Source organism: Thalassophryne amazonica, chromosome 9 (assembly GCF_902500255.1).
Source record: "Thalassophryne amazonica chromosome 9, fThaAma1.1, whole genome shotgun sequence".
NCBI classification, from domain to species: Eukaryota; Metazoa; Chordata; class Actinopteri; order Batrachoidiformes; family Batrachoididae; genus Thalassophryne; species Thalassophryne amazonica.
In genome coordinates this window covers 87,910,331-87,934,903 of record NC_047111.1, presented here as the reverse complement: position 1 = coordinate 87,934,903, position 24,573 = coordinate 87,910,331, and the positions used below count along the sequence as shown (strand labels likewise).

Here is a 24,573-nt window from a genome sequence, read left to right as displayed (position 1 = left end):
CGGGACTATATCCAGGCCTGTACCACCTGCGCCAGGGGCAAGGCCGACCATCGCAAGGCTCCGGGACTGCTACAGCCGCTGCCCGTGCCTCATCGCCCCTGGTCCCACATCGGCCTGGATTTTGTCACGGGCCTCCCGCCGTCCCAGGGAAACACCGTGATCCTCACGATAGTGGACCGATTCTCCAAGGCGGCCCACTTCGTGGCCCTCCCGAAGCTCCCAACGGCCCAGGAGACAGCGGACCTCCTGGTCCACCATGTCGTCCGCCTGCATGGGATACCATCAGACATCGTCTCCGATCGCGGTCCCCAGTTCTCCTCGCATGTCTGGAGGAGCTTTTGCCGGGAACTGGGGGCCACGGTCAGTCTCTCGTCCGGGTATCACCCCCAGACCAACGGGCAAGCAGAGCGGGCCAATCAAGAAATGGAGCAAACACTGCGTTGTGTGACAGCCGCGCACCCGGCGGCCTGGAGTACTCATCTGGCCTGGATCGAGTACGCCCACAACAGTCAAGTGTCATCAGCCACCGGCCTCTCCCCCTTTGAAGTGTGTTTGGGGTATCAGCCCCCATTGTTCCCGGTGGTTGAGGGAGAGGTCGGTGTGCCCTCGGTCCAGGCCCACCTGCGGAAGTGCCGTCGGGTGTGGCGTGCCGCCCGTTCTGCTTTGTTGAAGGCCCGGATGAGGGCGAAGACCCATGCAGACCGGCGGCGGACCCCGGCCCCTACGTATCGCCCCGGGCAGGAAGTGTGGTTGTCCACAAAGGACATCCCGCTACAAGTGGCCTCCCCTAAACTGCAGGACAGATACATAGGACCGTTTAAAATTCTCAAGGTCATCAATCCCGCCGCAGTGAGGCTTCGGCTTCCAGCCTCACTGCGGATCCATCCAGTATTTCATGTGTCAAAGCTCAAGCCCCATCACACCTCGCCCCTCTGTACACCCGGTCCGGCACCACCTCCTGCCCGGATCATCGATGGCGATCCGGCTTGGACAGTGCGCCGGTTGTTGGACGTCCGACGGATGGGCCGGGGCTTTCAATATCTGGTGGACTGGGAGGGGTACGGTCCCGAAGAACGCTCCTGGGTGAAGAAGAGCTTCATCCTGGACCCGGCCCTCCTGGCCGACTTCTACCGTCGCCACCCGGACAAGCCCGGTCGGGCGCCAGGAGGCGCCCGTTGAGGGGGGGGTCCTGTTGTGTGGGCCGCTGAAGAGGAGGTACTGCTGGCCCACCACCACCAGAGGGCGCCCTGCCTGGAGTGCGGGCTCCAGGCACCAGAGGGCGCCGCCGCCTCACGTGAGCAGCTACGGTGACAGCTGTCACCCATCACCTGAGACAGCTGACGGCAATCATCTGTGGGGTATATCAGCAGGACGGCACCTCCACCTCATTGCCGAGATATCGTTTCTACCAGAGAGGTAACGTATCGAAGCTACGGAGTGTATCTTTTTGGATTTGTGCTTAGTTTGTGGATTACTGTTCCAACGAGAGGTGGAGGTAACTTCCCTGCTGTTCGGAGTCCTGGGTGCAAACGCGCCCCCATCTAACTGTCCTTTGTTCCTCGCCAGCAGTACCAGGTCCGACACGCGGAGGCAGTGGCCACCTGGGAGTTCGGGACTTGGCGGCTCCAGTATTCCCGGGGTCCTGTGGCGGAGGAAGCCGTGTGGTTCCGGTCTTACCTTGGAGAGGCGTCTCCTATCTTCGAGCCTGCCCACACGACACTTTTGTGAATTGACTGTTGTCCATTGCTGTGATTGGTTGTATTCGTTGTGCACATTCACAACAGTAAAGCTTGTTATTTTGACTTACTCCATTGTCCGTTCATTTGCGCCCCCTGTTATGGGTCCGTGTTCCTACACTTTCCCAACAAGATGTCTGTTATATTTTTTATAAAACAAGTATTTATGTTCATTGAAGTCAAGAAAGGGTGACTATAAGGGCCCCTTCACACATAGTGCGAAGTTGGTCAAATTGTGCATTAAGTGCGCATGAAGCAGGAATCGCATGCAAAATGTGTAAAATCATAGCTGCCTTTTATAACTGTTGCTACAACTATTTGCGCACACCAGTGGCTGAAAGAGTGTGCGCTGTGAGAGCACATCGGGCAACTGTTTGTTGTGATTTGGCGCTATATAAAAAAAATTGATTGATTGATTGATTGATCGAACCCTCTCGCAGCAGGTGTCGGCCAAATTCCAGGTGACACACACAAACATCTAACACCGCTCACATGGCACTTAGAAAATGTGTGGCCATTCGCACTGTTAACACGATAACAGTCAGCAGATGATCACTGTTGAGCTGGATGTGAAAATTGTCTAAGTGCCCTACGAGTGTGGAGTTTCCGAGTGCACATGTGGCATGCCAGAGTGTCGGCTCCCCCACAACACGTGTGCGTGTAGTTCACTTCCCCCACCACCACCGCAGGCGAGGCATCGCTCATCTGATCACAGAGTGACATCCTGGTCTGTGCGCTGGCTGCCTGCCCACAGCTGTTGAGACATCTCTGGTTCTGGACAGCAGAGCTGCAGCACATGTCCTGAGATTTAGACAGACATACGTGTGTGTGTGCTTGTGTGGAAATACATAAAAACATATATTGCTTTTGCAACGGGCTGGAGAAACGGACCGTCAGTTCATGTGGACACGCAGAAGGTGATATGAATGTCACATAGGACAGGACATGCATGTCGGGCTGTGAGGGCTGTGAGTGGTGCTCCGCACTGTTGGCTTGTCCTGTTCCGCAGGACCAGGACAAGCCAGTGCGACAAACACGCCACTTTCAGTCATGTATCAGCAGAAATACGCCGTACCAAACGCCGTTTGGTCAGTCAGTTATCGCAGCGCTTTTTTTTTTCTTTTTTTAGAAAATACGTTTATCTCCTTGTTGATGTTAGCCATTTCACACTCCTGTTACAAGACAGTGATTGTAGTGCAGTGGTAAAGTTTCCGTCTGGTAATCAGAGTGTGTGGGTTTGAATCCCGTGAGTGGCATTTTTTTTATTTAACCATGGGGTTCTGTATTACATACCCTTTTATGTATTGTTTATATCAGCCCAGTGATATTCAGTAATTATACAGCTGGTTTTTGTTTAATTTTCCTCCACATGAGGGACACGATGTGGTGCACCTTATCCAATGAAACACACAGCTGCTCACACTGTGTTCCTACTTGAAAGACACCATTGCGCTTCACAAACCATTGCACCGGGATCGTGCACACCTGCCCGTCAGCATGATGTTTCATGGTTTGCTCATACGAGCTGTTTTGTCGTGACTCGCCCTGAGTTGTACTTATTCGTACTATGTGTGAAGGGGCCCTAAAGTGAGTACTGGCAAAACAGGTCATCATTTTCATGTTGAGGTTGGGGGGGGTTGTCGACAGCTGCTGAAAGTAACTAATAAAGTAACTAGTAATCTAACTTAGTTACTTTTAAAATTGAGTAATCATTAAAGTAACTAAGTTACTTTTTCAAGGAATAATCAGTCATCAGTAATTGGATTACTTTTTCAAAGTAACTGTGGCAATACTGGCCATGGATATCTTAGAAGTAAAACTACAAGAATCTTTGATTCATCAACATTTTAATACAGATTTTAATGGGAATATCTCACTCCAGTCAACACTGTCTTTTAAAAATTATATACCAGATTATAAATCATTTCTTCCAACTTTTTAACATGTGTGGTCACTGATAAAGCTGATAAAAGCCAGAGTGCATGTGAGAAATGCATAACAGATTAATAGCCATTTTTACCCAGAACCATTATGTAACATAAGGTAAAGACTTGTATGTGTAGCTGCTTGAAAGTCACTCTGCCTGTGTCCAGTTACAGTTTACGTCATGACTTATGCCAGTACACACAGTCAAACCAGGTTGCTTTTTGTCTTCAAATGTAATATGGCTTTAATTTGGCTTTCAAGTCAAATTCTTGTATTTTGCAATCAACATATCTCCAACACTGCCTCTTTGTAGCCCACAGTTATTAAAGCCCCTTTCACACCGGGGCTGCTCCCAGTTGCTTCCTGTGGTGTCATGACGACGCAGGAATATCTGCGTCAGGTGCGCGGAGCAGGGGGCAGAGAGGAGGTGAGAACGCAGCCTGCAGGTTCTCTGCACAGAGAAGTCAGAGTGCACAGTTTGGCTGCAGACAGACTGTGCACTCTGACTTCTCTTCTACTTTATATTTGTTCTTGTGCAGAGCTGCAGGGCTGCACTCTGAGTTCTGTTATAGTTTATCTTTCCTCCTTTGACCGTGAGATGCGCGTGCGCGAGCGAACCGTCCGCAACCAAATGTGGAGATGTCTGGAGTTCTACTTGACGTTGACATGTCCTGTCTCAGGACTTATATCCTTTTTTGTCCTTTTTTTAACTGTGATGTGAGAGTTAGAGCAGAGAACAAGGAACTAATGCCTGCAGCCAGAGTTTTTTTTTTTCTTTTAATTGTTCACATGTGCGTGCGTGAACGAACGTCCATGAGTGGACTAGAAATGTCCGGACTTTTTACTGGATGTCTCTGGCAATCAGTCTGTGAGCAGCAGTGTTGCCACAGTTACTTTGAAAAAGTAATCCAATTACTGATTACTGATTACTCCTTGAAAAAGTAACTTAGTTACTTTACTGATTACTCAATTGTAAAAGTCACTCTTTCTTGATTTCAATGAAAATAAATACTAAAAAGTAAAATAAAGACCTCTCTCTTGACCTCATATTTAACTGATGACAGCACTGTAACATTAAAACTTGCAATTTCGAACCTACATTGTTTATAAATGTAACTATTAAATTCTAACATTTTTCTAACATTTAAATTCTCTCTAAACATTTTACTTGTCGAAATTATTATTATTTTAAGCAATATTAGTAGTTGTAGTAAAAAACGGCTTCAAAACTGGACCTTTAATCTAGGGGTGTTGTGGGAGAGGGGGCACATCCCTGCCCCATGCCCCATTCCATCTGGATTCGCCCCTGCTTTGGCGTTTGAGCACAAAGAATGGATAACATTTATTTATGCAGAAAACAGGACCAGATTTACAGGTAAGAAAGTTTTATTGCATTTTCACATCATGTGGTCCTCAGAAAGACAGTTTAGGTGTATTTGAGTGGAAAATAGTGTTAGTTGTTGACGCGTTGCGGAGGATCAGCTGTTTTTAGCAGCAGATACGGAGCGGCTCAGCTCAGAATTCTAAATAAAGGAGGAAAAAAGTATAAAAATGTCTTTGTAAAGCTCAGTGCAGGTGTGCTGATCACCGTGCTTTAAGAGGTGACGACGAGTCGAGCAGCTGCAAAAAACCGTGGATGAAAAGCTCACAGCTCACTTAAAGTGGGCAGTTCAGTCGAACCCCGACCCCCTGCCCACGGACCAAGTTTAATGCTGCTATCAACCCACAATGAAAAATAACAGTAACCACAGTGACATGGAGAAGTAACTTTAATCTGATTACTGATTTGGAAAGATTAACGCGTTAGATTACTCGTTACTAAAAAAAGTGGTCAGATTAGAGTAACGCGTTACTAAGTAACGCGTTACTCTGAGCACGTAAAAACAAAAGATCCCACTTCCACTCCCAAAACTTGGAAAGAATGATAATATGATGTCATACTGCCAATGTCCAAAAAGTGAAAAACATGATATTAACTTTGGGTCATATCGCCCACTCCTAGGTGATACACAGTTGGGATTACTCACATCTTCAATATGGATGGATTTTATGTCTCTAAAAATGACCTATTAGAATCATTCCAAGGATTCGCTGTGTAAAAGAGAAATCATCACAAGTCACCACACCTGTTCAGTGGTACAAAAAATAATTAATTTACCTTTGAAGCTCACAGATATCAGCATCACCAGCGATGTTTGTGCATTTGTGTAGTTTTCAGGGAGCCCTACACCGTGCGGGTGGCAGACCAGCGCTCGATGCGGGGCAACGTAGCCGTATTCAAGTGCCTCATCCCTGCTGCTGTGCAGGAGTATGTCAGTGTCGTGTCCTGGGAGAGAGATACCGTTTCCATCGTGCCAGGTAGGAGACACTGCTGGGTCCGTTTTGGGGAGAAATTTGGTGCATCTTTGTTTGGGCAGACAAGCTGAGTGATTTCAAAGGATGTGTATATGACTCTGTGTGTGTGTGTGTGTGTGTGTGTGTGTGTGTGTGTGTGTGTGTGTGTGTGTGTGTGTGTGTGTGTGTGTGTGTGTGTGTGTGTGTGTGTGTGTGTGTGTGTGTGTGTGTGTGTGTGTAAGAATGGTCGATGATGCACTGCTCTGTTCTGTATTTGACCGAACTCTTGACTCGTGTCTTCTGTCTGCTCATTGTTCTGGATCACTGATCCGATTCCTCTCCTCCTCCCTCGTTCTGTTTGTATTGTCTTCTCTGCTCAGACTTTTCTCTTCTGTCTTCATATTTGTGTTAACTTTTTTGTATTAAATGTCCAACATTTGAGATGGACACTTACCTCTGTTTTTCACAGTGCAGAGTTGTTCATTTCATAGTATGTTGTGTCCTCGCCCTCCTTGCCTTACTATTTTGCCCTTGAAGAATAAAGACACAATTAGAAACACCGGCTGTCAATAGAACTCTGCCCCCACGTTCATCTTCATTAACCTCATTTGTGTGTGGATATGTTAAAAGAAGACCAGGCGTTATGTGTGTTGTCTTGCTGGTTACATATGCATTGCATTTTATCATGTGATTGTGCGCCTTTAAAGCGCACACTTGAGCAGTACGATTTGTTTAAAATGCAGTTTTTCGGCTCAAAACGCTTGTTGTAAAAATGCAGAAGAGAGGGATGAGAAAGAGGAACAAATGAGAATGAGCCAAAGGAAGAGAAGCAAGGAGGGTAGTAGGGCAAGAACGGCCTCGGGTCCTTGCAGATGGTGTTTTATATGTATGCAAAACACTGTCACACACATACGAGCCAAGGCTGCAATAATTTGTCATTTTCATGCAGACGGTTATGTATTTTATTAGTACAATACTCATGTAATTTACCTTCAGATGCATCTATATTCATATTAATTTTTCAGTTACAATTATGTTTAACGTAGCTACTGTAGGCATTATCTCAGTTTTTCTATTTTTATTTTGCAACTTTTCATATTCCATGCATGCTCCAGTTTTGATTTTCGCTCACACTATCAAAGTCACATTTGAAAGATTTTGAATGGACATGCTTTTCTAAAATATACTGTACATTTTTCAAGTCTAGGTATCATTGTTTTGTAATAATTTTGCTTGTGTGTGTGTGTGTGTGTGTGTGTGTGTGTGTGTGTGTGTGTGTGTGTGTGTGTGTGTGTGTGTGTGTGTGTGTGTGTGTGTGTGTGTCCTTAACTCACAAAGCTCTGTACTGATGTTGCATGATTTTTGATTCTGGTAGTGGGATAAAGTAATTGGATGTATGAGGATGATTTGGGTCCTGGTCTGGACTCAGGATTTTTGTATTTCGCAAGTGGGATCTTCCATTGCTGAGAAATAAATCTAAAGCAGAAGTGTCAATTCTTGCAGCCCCTGGAATGCCTACTTGAGACTGGTTCCAAAAGTGGATCAGTCCCCATAGATGCCTATGTTAAATTCTTCAACTTTACAGCAAAGAAACATGTTTACAGTCTAGGCCAAAAAAACCTTTTTGTTTGTTTATTTGTTTTTGGTCTCTTTTTCTATACTGAAAAAATAACCAACTTAATTGAATTGTGTTAATTGGTAACACTTCAAAAAACTTAATTCATTCAGGTGTTACCAATTGACACAATTCAATTAAGTTGGTTAAAGTATTTTCTTTTTTTCAGTGTAGTTTTCCCATTCATAACAACTGCACCAGGTGAATCGGTTTAAGCTATTTTAAACCATAAAGCTATGAAAAATTCAAGGCATGGTCACTTTGAGTGATAGTTACTGTGTGCTGATGCGTCTAGGGCCCCGCTAGTAGAAGTAGCTTGCAGTAGTTGCTAGCTGCTGTGAACTCGACCATATTTGTCCAGGCTGGGTATTTTATTACAAATATAATAATTGACTTGCTGTGTAATAAATTTTACTAATGGCCCATCAAAGAGGCTTGTGCTCCAGTATTTATTTTGAGTGAAAAATTTAGCAGAGGCTACAGCTAGCCGCTAACTTTTAGTATTGACTCCGGTACACTGTCAACTACTAACAAGCCAGTTTTGAGTTTAAGGACCGCCGATGCTTCTGAGTATAATCAAAGGCCATCACAAAATCAACACAAACAACGAGTCAGAGCATCTGTCTTTATGCGTCCTGCCCACTGCTGTAAGAAAATGTCATTTACGTTCAACATGGATCAGTACAGACGTGTGGCAGGAGACATCAAAAGGAAGGCAGTTTTCACTTATGGTTTTGATTTATAAACGAAACAAATTCCAGACAGTTCATCGACATTAATGTCAACTCTGTCATTTTTACAAAGTGAAAATATCACACGTATGTTTTAGTTTTAAAGTAATGCGCTAATTCTGAAGGTTTGAGCCTTAACACACACAGATGCCAAAAGGCATTATGGGAAATTGAGACTCCTCTCATCACTGGTTGGTTGGTGTATTTATTTGCAAAAACCAACACACAAGTTACTGTCACATGTGTGTTGGTTTTTACAAATAAATGTATATTTGCAAATATGTCATTTTTCATTTGTAAAAAAAGGCATTTGCAAAACTGAAAATTCTGTTTGTTAAGTGTGATTCAGCGCAACAAATAGCAAAATAACAAAATGCATAGAACACTGCCATCTACTGGATGGTAGTGTGAATAATGCTGACCAACTATCACACGAATGCTCTTTGTTGCGCTGAATCACATTTGACAATGTGAAAAACACATAAAAACTAAGAAAATCACGCGTACATAAGTATTCACAGCCTTTGCCATGAAGCTCAAAAGTGAGCTCAGGTGCGTCCTGTATATATATGATATAATATAACATTTCTGGCACTTACTCAGGCACTAATTCATATAACATTATAAAATATTGTAGGGCTTGTGTCACATGAATAATTGTATTTATTTGCTGTTTGGTCCAGATTCCGATAGAGATGTAGATCTGGCAGATTGTTCCACAGACCTGGTCTAGTTAGCCTAGGTTTGTGTTTTATAAGGGTCGCTTTGAAGACTGGGAAGTAGTATCTTAAGTTTTGGGAATGATTTAGATCCCAATCTGAATCCATTATTTCTGTCCATTGTGATTGCTCTTCTAATCTTGAACTCAATACTCAATCCCGTTTTTAAAGTAATTTTTTAAATCATCACATCTTTCCCTTTGATTTCTTGTTTCACCTCAGTTATTAAGTGTTTTAATACGGTGACATCACGTCTCCCCATGCTATTGATTGTGAACCCACTTTGCATGTGCCAGTCCTGTGTGTGTTTGCACTTTCTGTGGCTGTTGTGTGTAATTCTTGGTATGTAGGTCAGTTGATGAGCAGTGACTGTGAGGATCAGATGTTGAACATGATGAGGTGCTCACTGAACTCAAAATTTGTTTCCTTATGATAACAGTGCACACAAACACTGTGGTTGTGCTCGAGTTCGACCTGCTCATCAGCACAGGACGCAGTGGCCCGGCTGTTGTTACAGCAGAGTATCGCAACTGCTTCTCTGCAACACAACTTTATTGCGAAATGCGGCATGTTGTGTTTGTGTTCATGCACAGTAGTTATTTACACACATCTGCAGCTCTTATGTTCAGCATCTGTTTGAATGACTTTAACGTGTTTGATCAAACGCACTTGTCTTTGGATACATGAAAACGGCTGTTGTGTCATTTTCTTTTTTCACATGTTCAAGGTCATATGTAGGTCACTGTAGCCATACATTAGGAGACAGAGAGTCACATTTGGATCAAGAATGTGTGCCACGGGGATGGTGATGCTCTTCAGGTTTTCATTCACCAGTTCACCACAAAAAGAAATGCTAATCACCTGCTCACATGACTGGTCGGAATGAAAATCTGCAGACTGGTGGCCTTCTGACACAGGCTTTTACAGCAGAGACTGACCAGGAGACGCACTGTGATTATTCTAACCGTTCCTCTTCATATTGTGTAATAACTCTGTGCAACACAGAGACTTTTTCATTTCAAGTGGATGTCAGTGAACTTTATATTTATAATCATATGGGGTGACGTCATTGTCAGTTCAGTGTTGTTCCATTTTTTATGACGTAGCAATGGGCTACATGGTAAAATCTTTATTACCATATATTTTATACGCGTGGTGGTGTAATGCCTTTTTTTAACGTTCAGATTGGGTTCTCATCGGGTTTTTATGACTCTGCTGCAGAACACTGGCGATGCCTCTGTTGACTTTTTGTTCACTCCTGGGGGCAGCACCACATGCAGTAGCAGAAAGCACAGCATAAGAGAACCATGGAAGAAGACATCAGCCTGTTTTACCCTATTAGTTTAAGCACAAATTTCCATTTGCTGGAAATTTATCTGCATTTTTTGATGTTTGAATTGACCATGAATTCCATAATTTTCTTATTTATTACAGTTCAAGTCGTCTGTGCAGCAGAGATGACATACTGTTATGTCTTCAGCAATGGGGCATCAGCCAGAAGCGTCACAGATGTGCAACAGCGTGGGAGTAAAAACAGGCCTTTAACAAGCACTTAAAGGGATTCTCCCATTCTGAGCCTGCATGACCATATTAAGAAATTGTCAGGTGAACATAAAGTTCAAATCAGTAAAGGCGGTATGCCGCCCACTGTTATGAGGAACCATGCAGTTGCTCTGAGTCTGTACAGTTGTTGTTTTGTAGCTGGTTGCAGATGGCCTTCATGTATTAGTAGTCAACAGTTGCTTATCCCAGTAGATCCTGTACCACTGGATATATTGTAGTAGGGATTTGTAATGCCCCTGAGGGCTGTAGTACTATGACGTTCATCTGAAAGGAAGAAAAGTCCCAGAGTACCTCAAAGCCTCGTTAATCATCTTTACTAAATGTCTTGAAATTCTATAAATATAACGCAATGCTAAAATACCCTCGGCCGTATGAGTATACAAATTGGAAAGCAGACTGTGACTTTTTAACCTGTTAAAATAGGTCAAGGTTAGCCATCTTTGAACTTGTCCAAGGTCTGTGACCCCAGAATGCTCACTGTGAATTTAAAGACCCTGGCAGGAATAGGAATGGAGTTATGCTGAGCACAGACAGGCGGACAGACAGACAGACGGAAGCAAAGTCTTCACAATACCTGATGGCCATATTTTGGCCTTGGGTAAAAATGACTGTGAGTGCCTAGTGCAGGGGTGGGCAGCGAGAACTGAGACACTGCAGGTTTTCCTTGCAACCACTCAGCAGGTGGGTTGCTAATGAGCTTCTCCCCTGAACTTAAACACCTGATTGTCAATGAAATCACCTGCTGAGGTGATTGGTAGTAAGGAAAACCTGCAGTGTCTCGGCCCTTCATGGCAGATGATTGCCCACCCCTGGCCTAGTGCATGTCAGGTGGTCAATGGTCCACATTTAGAGGTTGAATCCCACAAATGCTCCTGTTCCTTTATGTGTCTCCGTCCTGTTCCAACAGTGTAAAGAGGAAGTAGGATTCTGCAGTTAAAAACAAGGCTTTACGAGCAGCTTACTCTGTATGCCTGTCTGTATTTTGTGTTATGGGCATTCTGCATGTTTAGAAATGCCAACATGGCCCAAAATAGAAAATTCGCTGATCCTCACCTGTATCTATCAGATCTTTAAATTACAGTGCTGAATATCTAGTATTTCTGTGTAGGCTCTCAGTTGTCCAGGTGGTTTCCATAGTAGAGAAGCTTGAATCTTCAACTGGACTAGGTTGCTTGACGCGAGGATGTTTCGCTTCAAATCGCAGAAGCTTCCTCAGCTAAAATTCTTGCTCTAGTAGTCTGACCCCTTCATCTCCACCTTAAAGACACTAACCACACATTTGAGGACAAGGAAGTTAAAATCTTAGCCAGAGAGAAGAAATGGTTTGAGAGAGGGGTGAAGGAGGCATTGTATGTGAAACAGTTGAAACCCAGCCTTAACCGGGGAGGGGGTCTGAGACACGCTTTGTCCCCTGTGAACAATGGGGTACTCGGTTCAAAGCAGTTTCAGTCTTTTGTTCATAGTAATGAGTCATTCACGTCATCAGGAGAGGCGTCAGTCCCATTGTTAGGAGGGACAGCTGCCCTGTCATTAGGATGGTGCTAACTAGAGCATAATAGGTGCTAATTAAAGCAATTGTTTAGTCACTAGCCAATAGCAGTCTGCCTCTCAGTAGGAGGGGTCAGGCTAGGTTTAAAACTCGAGCTTTTGTGGCTTTTGTTTGTTCTTCTCTACAAGGGTCAGACAGAAGACAGACTACCAGAGCAAGAATTTTAGCTGAGGAAGCTTCTGCGATTTGAAGCGAAACATCCTCGCGTCAGGCAACTCAGTGCAGTCGAAGATTCAAGCTTCTCTACTGAATATCTAGTAGTTTTTATAGAGCTACCAATGCGGATTTTGCAGTTTCACTTGACTCCATTAAACTAACAGTATCCCTGCTAATCTCAGGCATCATATTAAAGTGATCAGGCAAATCTCTTTTTAAAGGAAAATGGAATGAAATCTTCTGCTGTGTCAGTGCTTTACACCTGTGTTAGTGCACAGGAGGAACGACTCTGATCAGTAGTCGGGTCACATACTGGAATGAAGGTTTAGCTGATGACGTAAGTCATGCCCTTTGAAGTCCAACAGGTTTCATTTTGTCAAACAGACGTTCCCCATCTGGAGTCATGTGCAAACGCGTGCGTCCCCTCGCCTGTCCCACTTTCTCTGTCCAGCCAGGACAACAAGGCTTTTGAAAAGAGAGGGGTGCAGGCAGACTGACCTATTTAGTGCTCACGTCCCTGTCCCATCTCAGTGTGTCGGGGGTTCGTGTGTGACCCTCACAAGACATTTGAGGTCTTCTAGTGTGATCTAAAGTGATCTGAAATGGCCAGCTAGAGATCTGAAGGATCAGAGCTGGATTGGAGTCAGAGAGATGGAGGGCCTGTGGACAGGAATAAAACAGTACAGAGAGGGTGCAGCTTGCACAGTGAGCCAGTCGAACCAGCAGAAAGTTAATGAGTAGCTGCGATGAATAGAGACTGGACTAGCAGATGGCTGCAGCCACATGGTGGTCCACAGAAGAAACCTGACCATGCTCCATCTAGTCCACCTGCCACAAAGTGTGGTCCTCTTGTGTGTATCTGGACACTAATTTGATTATGTTGATGATTAACAAAAACTAAACCATTGAAATGAGGACAGAAAAAATTACAGCATCCAGATAATTAAAAAATGTTTTGTTTTGTTTTTTTCTACTTTGCTACACACTGCCACAAATATTTTTATGCACAGCTTGGTAATTATTAATTTCCCAGGGGAGCAATTAAGATCGATCTTGTTAAATTCTGATTTTTCTTGTTGTTCTTATTCTTAACTTTTTTATTCTTAAGAGGAGAATATATCGTTCTACCCATTTTGAAACCATCTCAGACTCTCTTGTTTGCTTTTTTTACTGAAAGGAAAGAGCTTTAATTTATTTTTTTCATTTTTTCACTTTTATTTTACTCTTATCAGACTTTAATATGAATTTGAATATGACTCTGTGTTAAATACATTATGTTACAGATACATTGTCTGCCTCTGTGGGCAGCACTCTGGAAATACAGCCCTTCAGGAGATACACATAAAGACACCCCCCCCCAAACACACACACACATTTGCTTTATGTTTTTACCACTTTATTACACATTACATTTGTTTACAAGGATTCCCTGAATGGTAAATGGACTGCATTTATATTTATCTGGCTCTTGTCCATCTGCTTTAGACGTTCAAGGCGCTTTACAATTATACCTCACATTCACCTATTCACACAGACATACTTACACATCGATATCAGGGTGCTAGCATGCCAGGTACTCACTACACACCAGGAGCAACTTGGGGATTAAGGACCTTGCCCAAGGGCCCTTAGTGATTTTCCACTCTGGCTGGGTTTTGAACCGAGGATCTTCTGGTCTGAACGCTTAACCACTAGACCACCACCTCCCCATCTGAAGACCTGCCCTAACCTTTTCACAACAGTGACCTGACCCCTCCACATTCTATTGTGGTCATCTATTTAGTATATGGCACTCTAGTCTTATCAGTGACATTTGAAATGTATTTTGACTTTTTCTTGACTGATGCAGACTGACTTCTAAAAAGAAAAAGAGAATTACTGCTATGTAGTGTGCAGTGCAAAAGCAGATACTACAAGCAAAGCCTTAGGATATGCTGAATGTTTCAAAGACAACAGAAACCAGTTTCTGGTTATCTGTTATTTATGTAAACTGTAATTGTTGTGGCATCACAGATACATACTATGCATAATTCCATATTGATGCATGACTGCATTACGATAACAAGATATTTTAAGCATGTTTTTTGCCATGTCCCTCAGCCCTTATTACCAGCATGTTTTGAGGGATTGATATTGCTTGAGTACAGTACAGGCACAGCTTCACAAATGGTCTTGATCTGTCTACAGTAGGGTCGTGACAGCTGATTTTCGAAACCAGCTGTCACCTGGCAGCGTTCGGAGCAGCCGAGCCCTCCTCCATTGGGCAAAAGTCAGAAGAAGTCCCACCCCCAGTCTCCCTTGCATGTGTACATAAGCCTAGGAAGACAACATATTTTTGATATCTTGCATTATATTTTCTGCAATAAAAGTTATTTTGGCTTCTCCCTTTCTCCTTCAGGGTCACCACATCAGATCCAATACATATATGTCTGCATATTGATTTGGCAAAGGGTTTACACCACATGCCCTTTCCAATGCAGCGCTATGTTACATGGAGAATGGGTATCGGGGGTCTTGACCCGAGAAGCATCTGCTTTGGAAGCAAACGCTAACGTGCTAACACCTTGACTGCCACGGAATCAAAACTAGATACAGCTGTGGGCAGCTCTGAGCCCAGTAATACAGCATCTCATCCCAGGACATGCTGCTGGAGCGTCCGTATACGGCTTGTGACTGCCCAACGCATTTCCTTATAGCTCCATGAAGAGGAACTCTTTTTGTTATTTTGGATTCATTTATTTTTGTTTGTTGGTGTTAAAACTATTCACTCTGTCACTCTCACCACACCTACCGAGCCTCTTGACTGATGACATTGCTGACACACTGCTGAAGTGTGCTCATCTGCTTGTCTTGATTCAGCCCACACATGGTGCATATAATAAAGACTCGCCACCATCCTTCATTGTTGCACTCTCTTTAAATACATATTCATCAGTGCTCACTTTGGTCTAAGGTGCACATTCTAAGGTTCAGTGTGCAGAGGTGTTATATTCAGTCTTTTAATTAATCATGGGTGTGTTTTGGGTTTAACATAAATCAAACCAATCAGATTGTCATCTGTAATTCCTTTTAAGAATCGTGCGCAAAGGAATCTGCTGCATTGCTATTTAGATGCTGGACTCAGGTGACAGAAGTGAGAGGTTTTCTGGCAAGGGACCAGATCTGTTTACAAAAGCATCAAACTGTATAGCAGATCATTAATGTGAGCGGCATCCACCACAACTCCCTGAGGTGAACCAATTGAGCACCTCATTCCTGCAACACCTCCCCCTTCTCCAGCTCTGTCCACTCAGTTTTCCCTATAACCCATCACACGCATGCAAAAGGAATGCCTGCCTGTATAAAGCAACGCTGAATATTGTGCCCTATAAATAGTAGAAAAACTCTGCGATCGAATTTAGACCAGGTTATTGCCGGTGACGCAGACCGAACGGTCCCCCCCTAAAAATTGGTCTGCCCTGCCATCACTGCGCATGCGTCATTTCAGAGCACAGCTGCGTCATGTCTGAGCGTCACCAGCGATTCACTGATTATCACCTCGTTTCTGCTTCAAACTGCACTCCAGTCATCATCTATCTCAGCGACAGATATCTGAAGCTTTTGTACAACAATCATTTCCACATAAATTCAGCATTTTTTCATCATAAAAGACAGAGGAAGTGATCAGAGCACCACAGCACCTGCTGCGGCGCCATTGTCATTTCAGAGCATCAGTAACAACTTGCCGATTATTGCCTCATTTCTGCTTAACATGCCCTGGCTTTAGAATGATGTAAGAGGTTTTACCTTGTTATCTGATGGTTAATAATCCCATTAATCTATTTAATTGCTTTGGGAGTAGAGAGTCCGTCTCAGACTAGCTGCTGTGGTCCAAAATGACGCATGCACAGTGAAGGCAGGGTGGCTCAATTTTTAGGGGGGACTGTTCGGTCTGCAACACTGGTCTGTGGTACAACTGCTTTGTGGTACCTCACGAGAGCAATGCACAAACACTGTACCTGACCACACCTGGTTTGAAGATCAACATGCCCATAGGTGCACAGATGAGCACAAGTATGCTTGGTGTTTGAACAGTGTGGGCATTGGGCATCTAAATGACAACTCCATTACCTGGAAACTAATAATGACACATATACTCCACAATGTTCTGCTTTGGGTATAAATACCTTTAAATGATGCAACTTGAATGTGCATTTAGCACTCTATATAAATAATTGAGCATTTTTCACATATATACCAACTTGAAGTACCATCTCATTAATTAGTATAATAAGGCTGCGCACAGGTGCAACCACAAGAAAAAAGCAAAGGTGACAAAGGCGGCGGGACCTCATGGAGAGCAGCAGTGTGTTCGGACACCGTGTCTGTTTGTAAACCTGTGTTAGTGCACTCAGAGCAGGAATACATTAATAGATTCACTTGGCTGGGACTCTGCTGGTTCTTGTAAACACACGTCTGACACGAACACACGTACCTGCCCTTACGTGCATTTGTTTCTTTTGTCTGCTCTCTCACCAGAAAAATGACACAATAAAGCCATTTTCAGATTTTGCATGAACCGTTGTGACTATGGAGCACTCATTAAAGATTAACACGGGATACATTAAGGCTGTGCTCTGCTCTGGTGTGCAGCTAGTGTCCTGTTATGCTGCTTGGGTGCAGGTCATACTGTGACAGAGGAGGACAGGGAGCACATGTGGCCTCCCCAGGTTTCATGAAACATAACGCCATCAACTGTCACCCCCTCATGGGTCTCGCATCATCCCTCCCTCGCCTCCTGCACAGGGGATGCCGTTGGCTGTGGGAAGTGGGAGGCATTAAAGACAGAATCCTGCATCTGATCGTGTTACTGTTTACATACTGCAATAATGCATATAAACATATAAATGCTATTCACACCAAATCTCAGAAAATAATTTAAAAATCAGCTTCTTGAAAAGTTCAGAACATTTACTGTAAAGTGATGACTTCATTCTTTTACTATCATTACGGAAGCTTATGGTGAACGCATGTTTTGCTTTCTTTGATGTGGTCTTAAGTTACACAGTCAGGGGTTTAAAAAATTTATAATGTCTAGGACAACCAAATTAGTGCATGTTGCAGCCAGAGCATCCTACCAATTACAAATATCTTATCTAGCCACATACTGTGAAAGGAATAGTGCACTTTGGTTGGCTTTTCCATACTTGCAAAAAGCATTCAATCACATTGTTATGAGGCTAAAAATGTCTATTTTACTTATACTTAGTTTTTGTAGCAAATTGAGTAATTTTTATATTTCAACTGGGTGCTTGCTGTTAAAGGTTTAGCTGGTTTTCATTGCTTTTTTAAGAGTCTTCAGACATAGAACATTCATCATGTTGATCATTCCTCTTTGATAGAGCTATACTGGATATAAAACAGACTGTTAGTGTTTCACTAATTGATTAAGCATTCATACAGTAAATTATGAGGCACAAGAGTAAGAAACTGTACAACATTGGTAGAAATTCACTTATCGCTTTGTTAGCATGTATAATTACAGTAACATTACTCTTAAGTCAAGATGAACTGAAGAAAGATGCTAAATGGTGCACACGTGCACATGCACGCACGCTCTCACACACACACACACACACACACAGACCATTGTCTGAGATCAGGCCTCCAATTTTACAACAGCATGAAGAAGATGTATATTCTTGGGTTTCAACAATTTTTTTTTGGGATGATCTAATATGTGCTCAAATTTGAAAAACTGTTACATTTTTACTATGAAAGAAATGTCAATATTTCAAACAGCTGGGTTTGCCAAAAAATTCCATACTTCAGAGTGAGATCATGAACTAAAAAAGATTATCCCAGGTAAAAATAACAAACTTTGAATTGAAGCGTCTGTGTCGGTATACGAGGTCTATTAGAAAAGTATCCGACCTTATTATTTTTTTCAAAAACCATATGGATTTGAATCACGTGTGATTACATCAGACATGCTTGAACCCTCGTGGGCATGCGAGAGTTTTTTCACGCCTGTCGGTTACGTCATTCGCCTGTGGGCAGTCTTTGAGTGAGGAGTCGTCCACCCGCTCGTCGATTTTTTTCATTGTTTAGGAATGGCTCAGAGACTGTTGCTTTGTTTGCTAAAATTTTTTTCAAAACTGTAAGGCACAACTGAGTGGACACCATTCAATAAATTCAGCTGGTTTTTGGTAAAAATTTTAACGGCTGATGAGAGATTTTGGTCTGGTAGTGTCGCTTTAAGGACGGTCCACGGCGCCTGACAGCGATCTGCGCTTCGAGGCGGAGTTTATTCGGACATTCCATTGTTAACGGTCATTTTGTAATGAAAGAACGTGCGGGCAGAGTCGCATGTCGGGCTGGACCCGACCGCGGGGGGTCGGGGCAGGAAAAACACCTCCGTTGGAAATCTTAACGGGCAAGTTGGAACATGCCCAAGCTGTTAAACAATTTCTCAGTTACTCACTTGTTGAAAGCCATTAAAAGCCGCCTGAATTCTACAAATGGTTTTCAACACGGAGGTGTTTTTCCTGTCGCGGCACACACAGATTTGCCGAGTCGTCACGGAAACGACTCGGCGAATTTGCGCGTAAGTCTTTCATTAAAAAAATGTCCTTAAACAGTGGAATGTCCGCATAAATTCCTCATGCCGGCCTCTTCTGAATCTTCTCTGTTCTCTCACGATGTCCTGGGTGAATTAAGCCTTAAATTAGGATGTTTTCAGCTCGAAACAGGCCGACGACAGCGCCTGGAAGCGCTGCAGGACGTCCCGCTCCGTGGGAAGTCCTTACACCGACAGAAACACCCCATAATCTCTCATCAGCCGTTAAACTTTTCACAGAAAACCAGCTTAATTTCTCGAATAGTGTCCACTCGGATATTCCTCACAGGTCCAGAAAAAATTTTGATAAAGCAACGCGCGCCGTCTCGAGCAGCGTGTGAAACAAAGGAATTCAGCCGAGAGGGCGGGACCACATCTCACTCAAGGCCTGCCCACAGGGAAATGACGTCACCGACACGCGTGAAAAAACTCACGCATGCGCACGAGGGTTCAAGCATGATTGGTGTAATCGCATGTCATTCAAATCCATATAGTTAAAAAAAATAAATAAAAGGGTCGGTTTATTATCTAAGAGACCTCGTATAACAACAAAACATCAAGAGCGTTGCTATGGGGAAAATTTGGTATGAGATTAAGCTGAGTTGTATGTTTCAGTATTTGATACTAACATTTAGGGGTTGTATATCTCTCCCTTATTAAATCTGATATAAGATCTGATATGTATCTAGATCCATGGGCTATGATGTGTTATATTCTGTGTGATATGATACAAATCTTTAATGTAGATATTTAGGATGATAAATTAGAATACACAAAACTACTGTTGTGGCTGCATCGGCCCACCTTTTTTTTTTACAACTGGTGGCAGCACCACATACAATTACAGAAACTGCAAAATAGAAGCCCAGAAGAAGTAGCCTGTTAAAGTAGCATGATGAAGCAGAGCATAACTTTCCTGTTCTGAGCCGGTATGAGAGTGTTAAACTGTGGGTGTTGACAAATTGTGAGTGTTGACGAATTGTGAACTAAACGCAAAATTCAGACGGGTGAAGTTTGGACATGTTGATTGTGTTTTTACCTCACAGGCAAAGTTAGCATTCTTTTGACTAGTCTCAACTGAAGTGAACTTTTACAACACTTTAAAGATGCAAAATTAGCACCATAACAGCTTAACTCAACAAATATATAATGTTTGAAATTGTGCCAGTAGTACATCAAGTACATTTAGATTGAGTCATAGTTTCATGTGTAAATGTAGTCATATCTTCTTTTTTCAAATGGATTTCTGATTCATATTGGTAAATTGTTATATCCCGATTAACTTCATTTATTTAATGTTTGCCAAACAAATGCCGCAAAGTGTTTAACAACATCCATGCCATCTACAATTACACTGCAAAAAGAACAGTTTGAATGTACAATAAAAGCGGTCAGATTAAACAACTTAAATAAAAGCAAACTTAAATGTGACAATAATTTATGTGCCCATACTTACATGGATACTGAGTTAAAAAACAACAACAAAAGAATAAGAAAATGATGCCATTTATCACTAATTGCGGGTAAAAATATGTATAGTTTGAAGACCTAGCAGAATTTCACTCTCTTATCTCAGAAGGTACATCAAGGAGGATGATAAGAAAATGTGTCTACTGCTGATCTTTCTCATATTTGGGACAAAATGAGCCAGCAACGTTATAACACAGGACACTGGAAGGAACGTAAGGCTTCAGCTATTGTACTATAACTGTTTACTATTTTATATCTAAGCAACAAAATCTTGTGTTTATCTCACATTTGCTTCTTTTCTGCTTATTTCTTGTCAAAAATATTGTGATTGTCTTCAGCATTATGATGCAAATTTTTATATTACGTTATGCTGTGCCACGCTATATTTTAACATACCTGCCTGTCTTTGCCCCATTGTGCCTAAGTGACCCAGAGCCGGCAGGACAGATGGGACACTGGCAGCCATTTTTTACTCACTTAGGCTAAGTAGACACGGGGGTGGGTGTGTTAATTAGCGCAAAAAATGTGAGTGTATGTGCATGCAGGATGTCTGTCTGTGAAAGGGGCACAATAGCATAATTATCTCTGCTTGAGAGGCCCGGTTAGGAGAGGCGGAGTTCAACAATAGCCCAGCCACGTGCTTTGTGTGTACAGAGCAGAGGGCTGATAAGTGTCACCTATTATTGACTATTTACACACTGCTACACACACCTGTTCACATGCACTTAACACAGAAATGCAGTATCGCCAGCACTTTCACTCTCCGCTGCTTTCTTTTTCTTCTTTATGTCTCTGTCAAGCACACTCAAGCACACAAACACACGTGTGTAATTTGAACGTTAAACCGTATTTGCAGTGCTTCGGCGTATCAGTGTCAATCAGTGTAAGCGGGAGAGATGGGAAAGATGCTGCGAGCACATCACTGTGACAGAAACCTGGCCACCGTGTCACCCTCCATGCCATGCCGAAAGGGAGAGAGAGCGGGACAGAGCCAGATAGAGAAATGCAACATTCACTGGATTAGTTCGTAAGATTTATTTTAAAGGAGCAAAATTTTCTTTGCACTACTGAAGAAATATTCATTTATTCCAACACAAACTGATACTTACACAACATTACAGTGAACACGCCTTGCAAAAATGCCCAGTCCCTATTGACAGCCCTGGTTAATTTAAGTGTTTATGCTTTAATTTGATGTATTTGATCAAATACAAGTTATTTCTACTCACAATTTCTGAAGATGGTTTTTGTTTGTAATCTGTAAATTATTTTTGCCATTCATTAGTAAATAGCTTATTCAATAAAATGCCAAAAGGATAGTAACAAAAAGCATTTCAGTTCCCCACTCACCAAAGAGATTCCTTCGAATTGTTTTGTTTGTCCAACAGTCCATAACCAAAATATACTTTATTATTTAAAAAATAGTAGTCAATCAACATTTCAAATATTCCTTGATAAACTACATAAAGTGTTTAATGAATTGTGAAAATTGGTGACTATTTTTCTAATCGATTAATCACTTCAGCGCTGCCTGTTAACAACAGCTCTCATTTCTAGAAATCTGGCCAATTTTCTTGGATCCTCCAAACTGTGACTGTCCAGCGTTGGGACCAGGAGGCAGAGCTGTGGTCTTATACACCTCTCTGCAGCTTCTCTCCCCCTGCCATCCCCTCATTACCCCATCCCCGTAGAGACGGTGCCTGCTCCCAGACCACCAATAACCAGCAAAAATCTATTTAAGCATAAAAATTCAAAAAGAAAAAATAATATAGCACCTTCAATTGCACCACAGACTAAAACAGTTAAATGTGGTCTATTAAACATTAGGTCTCTCTCTTCTAAGTCCCTGTTGGTAAATGATATAATAATTGATCAACGTATTGATTTATTCTGCCTAACAGAAACCTGGTTACAGCAGGGTGAATATGTTAGTTTAAATGAGTCAACACCCCCGAGTCACACTAACTGTCAGAATGCTCATAGCACGGGCCGTGGCGGAGGATTAGCAGCAATCTTCCATTCCAGCTTATTAATTAATCAAAAACCTAGACAGAGCTTTAATTCATTTGAAAGCTTGTCTCTTAGTCTTGTCCATCCAAATTGGAAGTCCCAAAAACCAGTTTTATTTGTTATTATCTATCGTCCACCTGGTCGTTACTGTGAGTTTCTCTGTGAATTTTCAGACCTTTTGTCTGACTTAGTGCTTAGCTCAGATAAGATAATTATAGTGGGCGATTTTAACATCCACACAGATGCTGAGAATGACAGCCTCAACACTGCATTTAATCTATTGTTAGACTCTATCGGCTTTGCTCAAAAAGTAAATGAGTCCACCCACCACTTTAATCATATCTTAGATCTTGTTCTGACTTATGGTATGGAAATAGAAGACTTAACAGTATTCCCTGAAAACTCCCTTCTGTCTGATCATTTTTAATAACATTTACATTTACCCTGATGGACTACCCTGCAGTGGGGAATAAGTTTCATTACACTAGAAGTCTTTCAGAAAGCGCTGTAACTAGGTTTAAGGATATGATTCCTTCTTTATGTTCTCTAATGTCATATACCAACACAGAGCAGAGTAGCTACCTAAACTCTGTAAGGGAGTTAGAGTATCTTGTCAATAGTTTTACATCCTCTTTGAAGACAACTTTGGATGCTGTAGCTCCTCTGAAAAAGAGAGCTTTAAATCAGAAGTGTCTGACTCCGTGGTATAACTCACAAACTCGTAGCTTAAAGCAGATAACCCGTAAGTTGGAGAGGAAATGGCGTCTCACTAATTTAGAAGATCTTCACTTAGCCTGGAAAAAGAGTTTGTTGCTCTATAAAAAAGCCCTCCGTAAAGCTAGGACATCTTTCTACTCATCACTAATTGAAGAAAATAAGAATAACCTCAGGTTTCTTTTCAGCACTGTAGCCAGGCTGACAAAGAGTCAGAGCTCTATTGAGCTGAGTATTCCATTAACTTTAACTAGTAATGACTTCATGACTTTCTTTGCTAACAAAATTTTGACTATTAGAGAAAAAATTACTCATAACCATCCCAAAGATGTATCGTTATCTTTGGCTGCTTTCAGTGATGCCGGTATTTGGTTAGACTCTTTCTCTCCGATTGTTCTGTCTGAGTTATTTTCATTAGTTACTTCATCCAAACCATCAACATGTTTATTAGACCCCATTCCTGCCAGGCTGCTAAAGGAAGTCCTACCATTATTTAATGCTTCAATCTTAAATATGATCAATCTATCTTTGTTAGTTGGTTATGTACCACAGGCCTTTAAGGTGGCAGTAATTAAACCATTACTTAAAAAGCCATCACTTGACCCAGCTATCTTAGCTAATTATAGGCCAATCTCCAACCTTCCTTTTCTCTCAAAGATTCTTGAGAGGGTAGTTGTAAAACAGCTAACTGATCACCTGCAGAGGAATGGTCTATTTGAAGAGTTTCAGTCAGGTTTTAGAATTCATCATAGTACAGAAACAGCATTAGTGAAGGTTACAAATGATCTTCTTATGGCTTCGGACAGTGGACTTATCTCTGTGCTTGTTCTGTTGGACCTCAGTGCTGCTTTTGATACTGTTGACCATAAAATTTTATTACAGAGATTAGAGCATGTCATAGGTATTAAAGGCACTGCGCTGCGGTGGTTTGAATCATATTTGTCTAATAGATTACAGTTTGTTCATGTAAATGGGGAATCTTCTTCACAGACTAAAGTTAATTATGGAGTTCCACAAGGTTCTGTGCTAGGACCAATTTTATTCACTTTATACATGCTTCCCTTAGGCAGTATTATTAGACGGTATTGCTTAAATTTTCATTGTTACGCAGATGATACCCAGCTTTATCTATCCATGAAGCCAGAGGATACACACCAATTAGCTAAACTGCAGGATTGTCTTACAGACATAAAGACATGGATGACCTCTAATTTCCTGCTTTTAAACTCAGATAAAACTGAAGTTATTGTACTTGGCCCCACAAATTTTAGAAGCATGGTGTCTAACCAGATCGTTACTCTGGATGGCATTTCCCTGATCTCTAGTAATACTGTGAGAAATCTTGGAGTCATTTTTGATCAGGATATGTCATTCAAAGTGCATATTAAACAAATATGTAGGACTGCCTTTTTGCATTTACGCAATATCTCTAAAATCAGAAAGGTCTTGTCT

The 24,573-nt window shown here is 42.2% G+C and overlaps 1 protein-coding gene across 1 annotated transcript in view; it reads left to right on the top strand.

Annotated features, from left to right (window-relative positions):
* LOC117517607 (Down syndrome cell adhesion molecule-like protein 1 homolog) overlaps nucleotides 1–24,573 on the top strand; it is a 243,800-nt gene that overhangs the window by 55,866 nt on the left and 163,361 nt on the right. Inside the window, 1 exon segment of the mRNA XM_034178694.1 lies at nucleotides 5,874–6,020. Within this exon segment, the coding sequence (XP_034034585.1) occupies nucleotides 5,874–6,020 (147 nt within the window).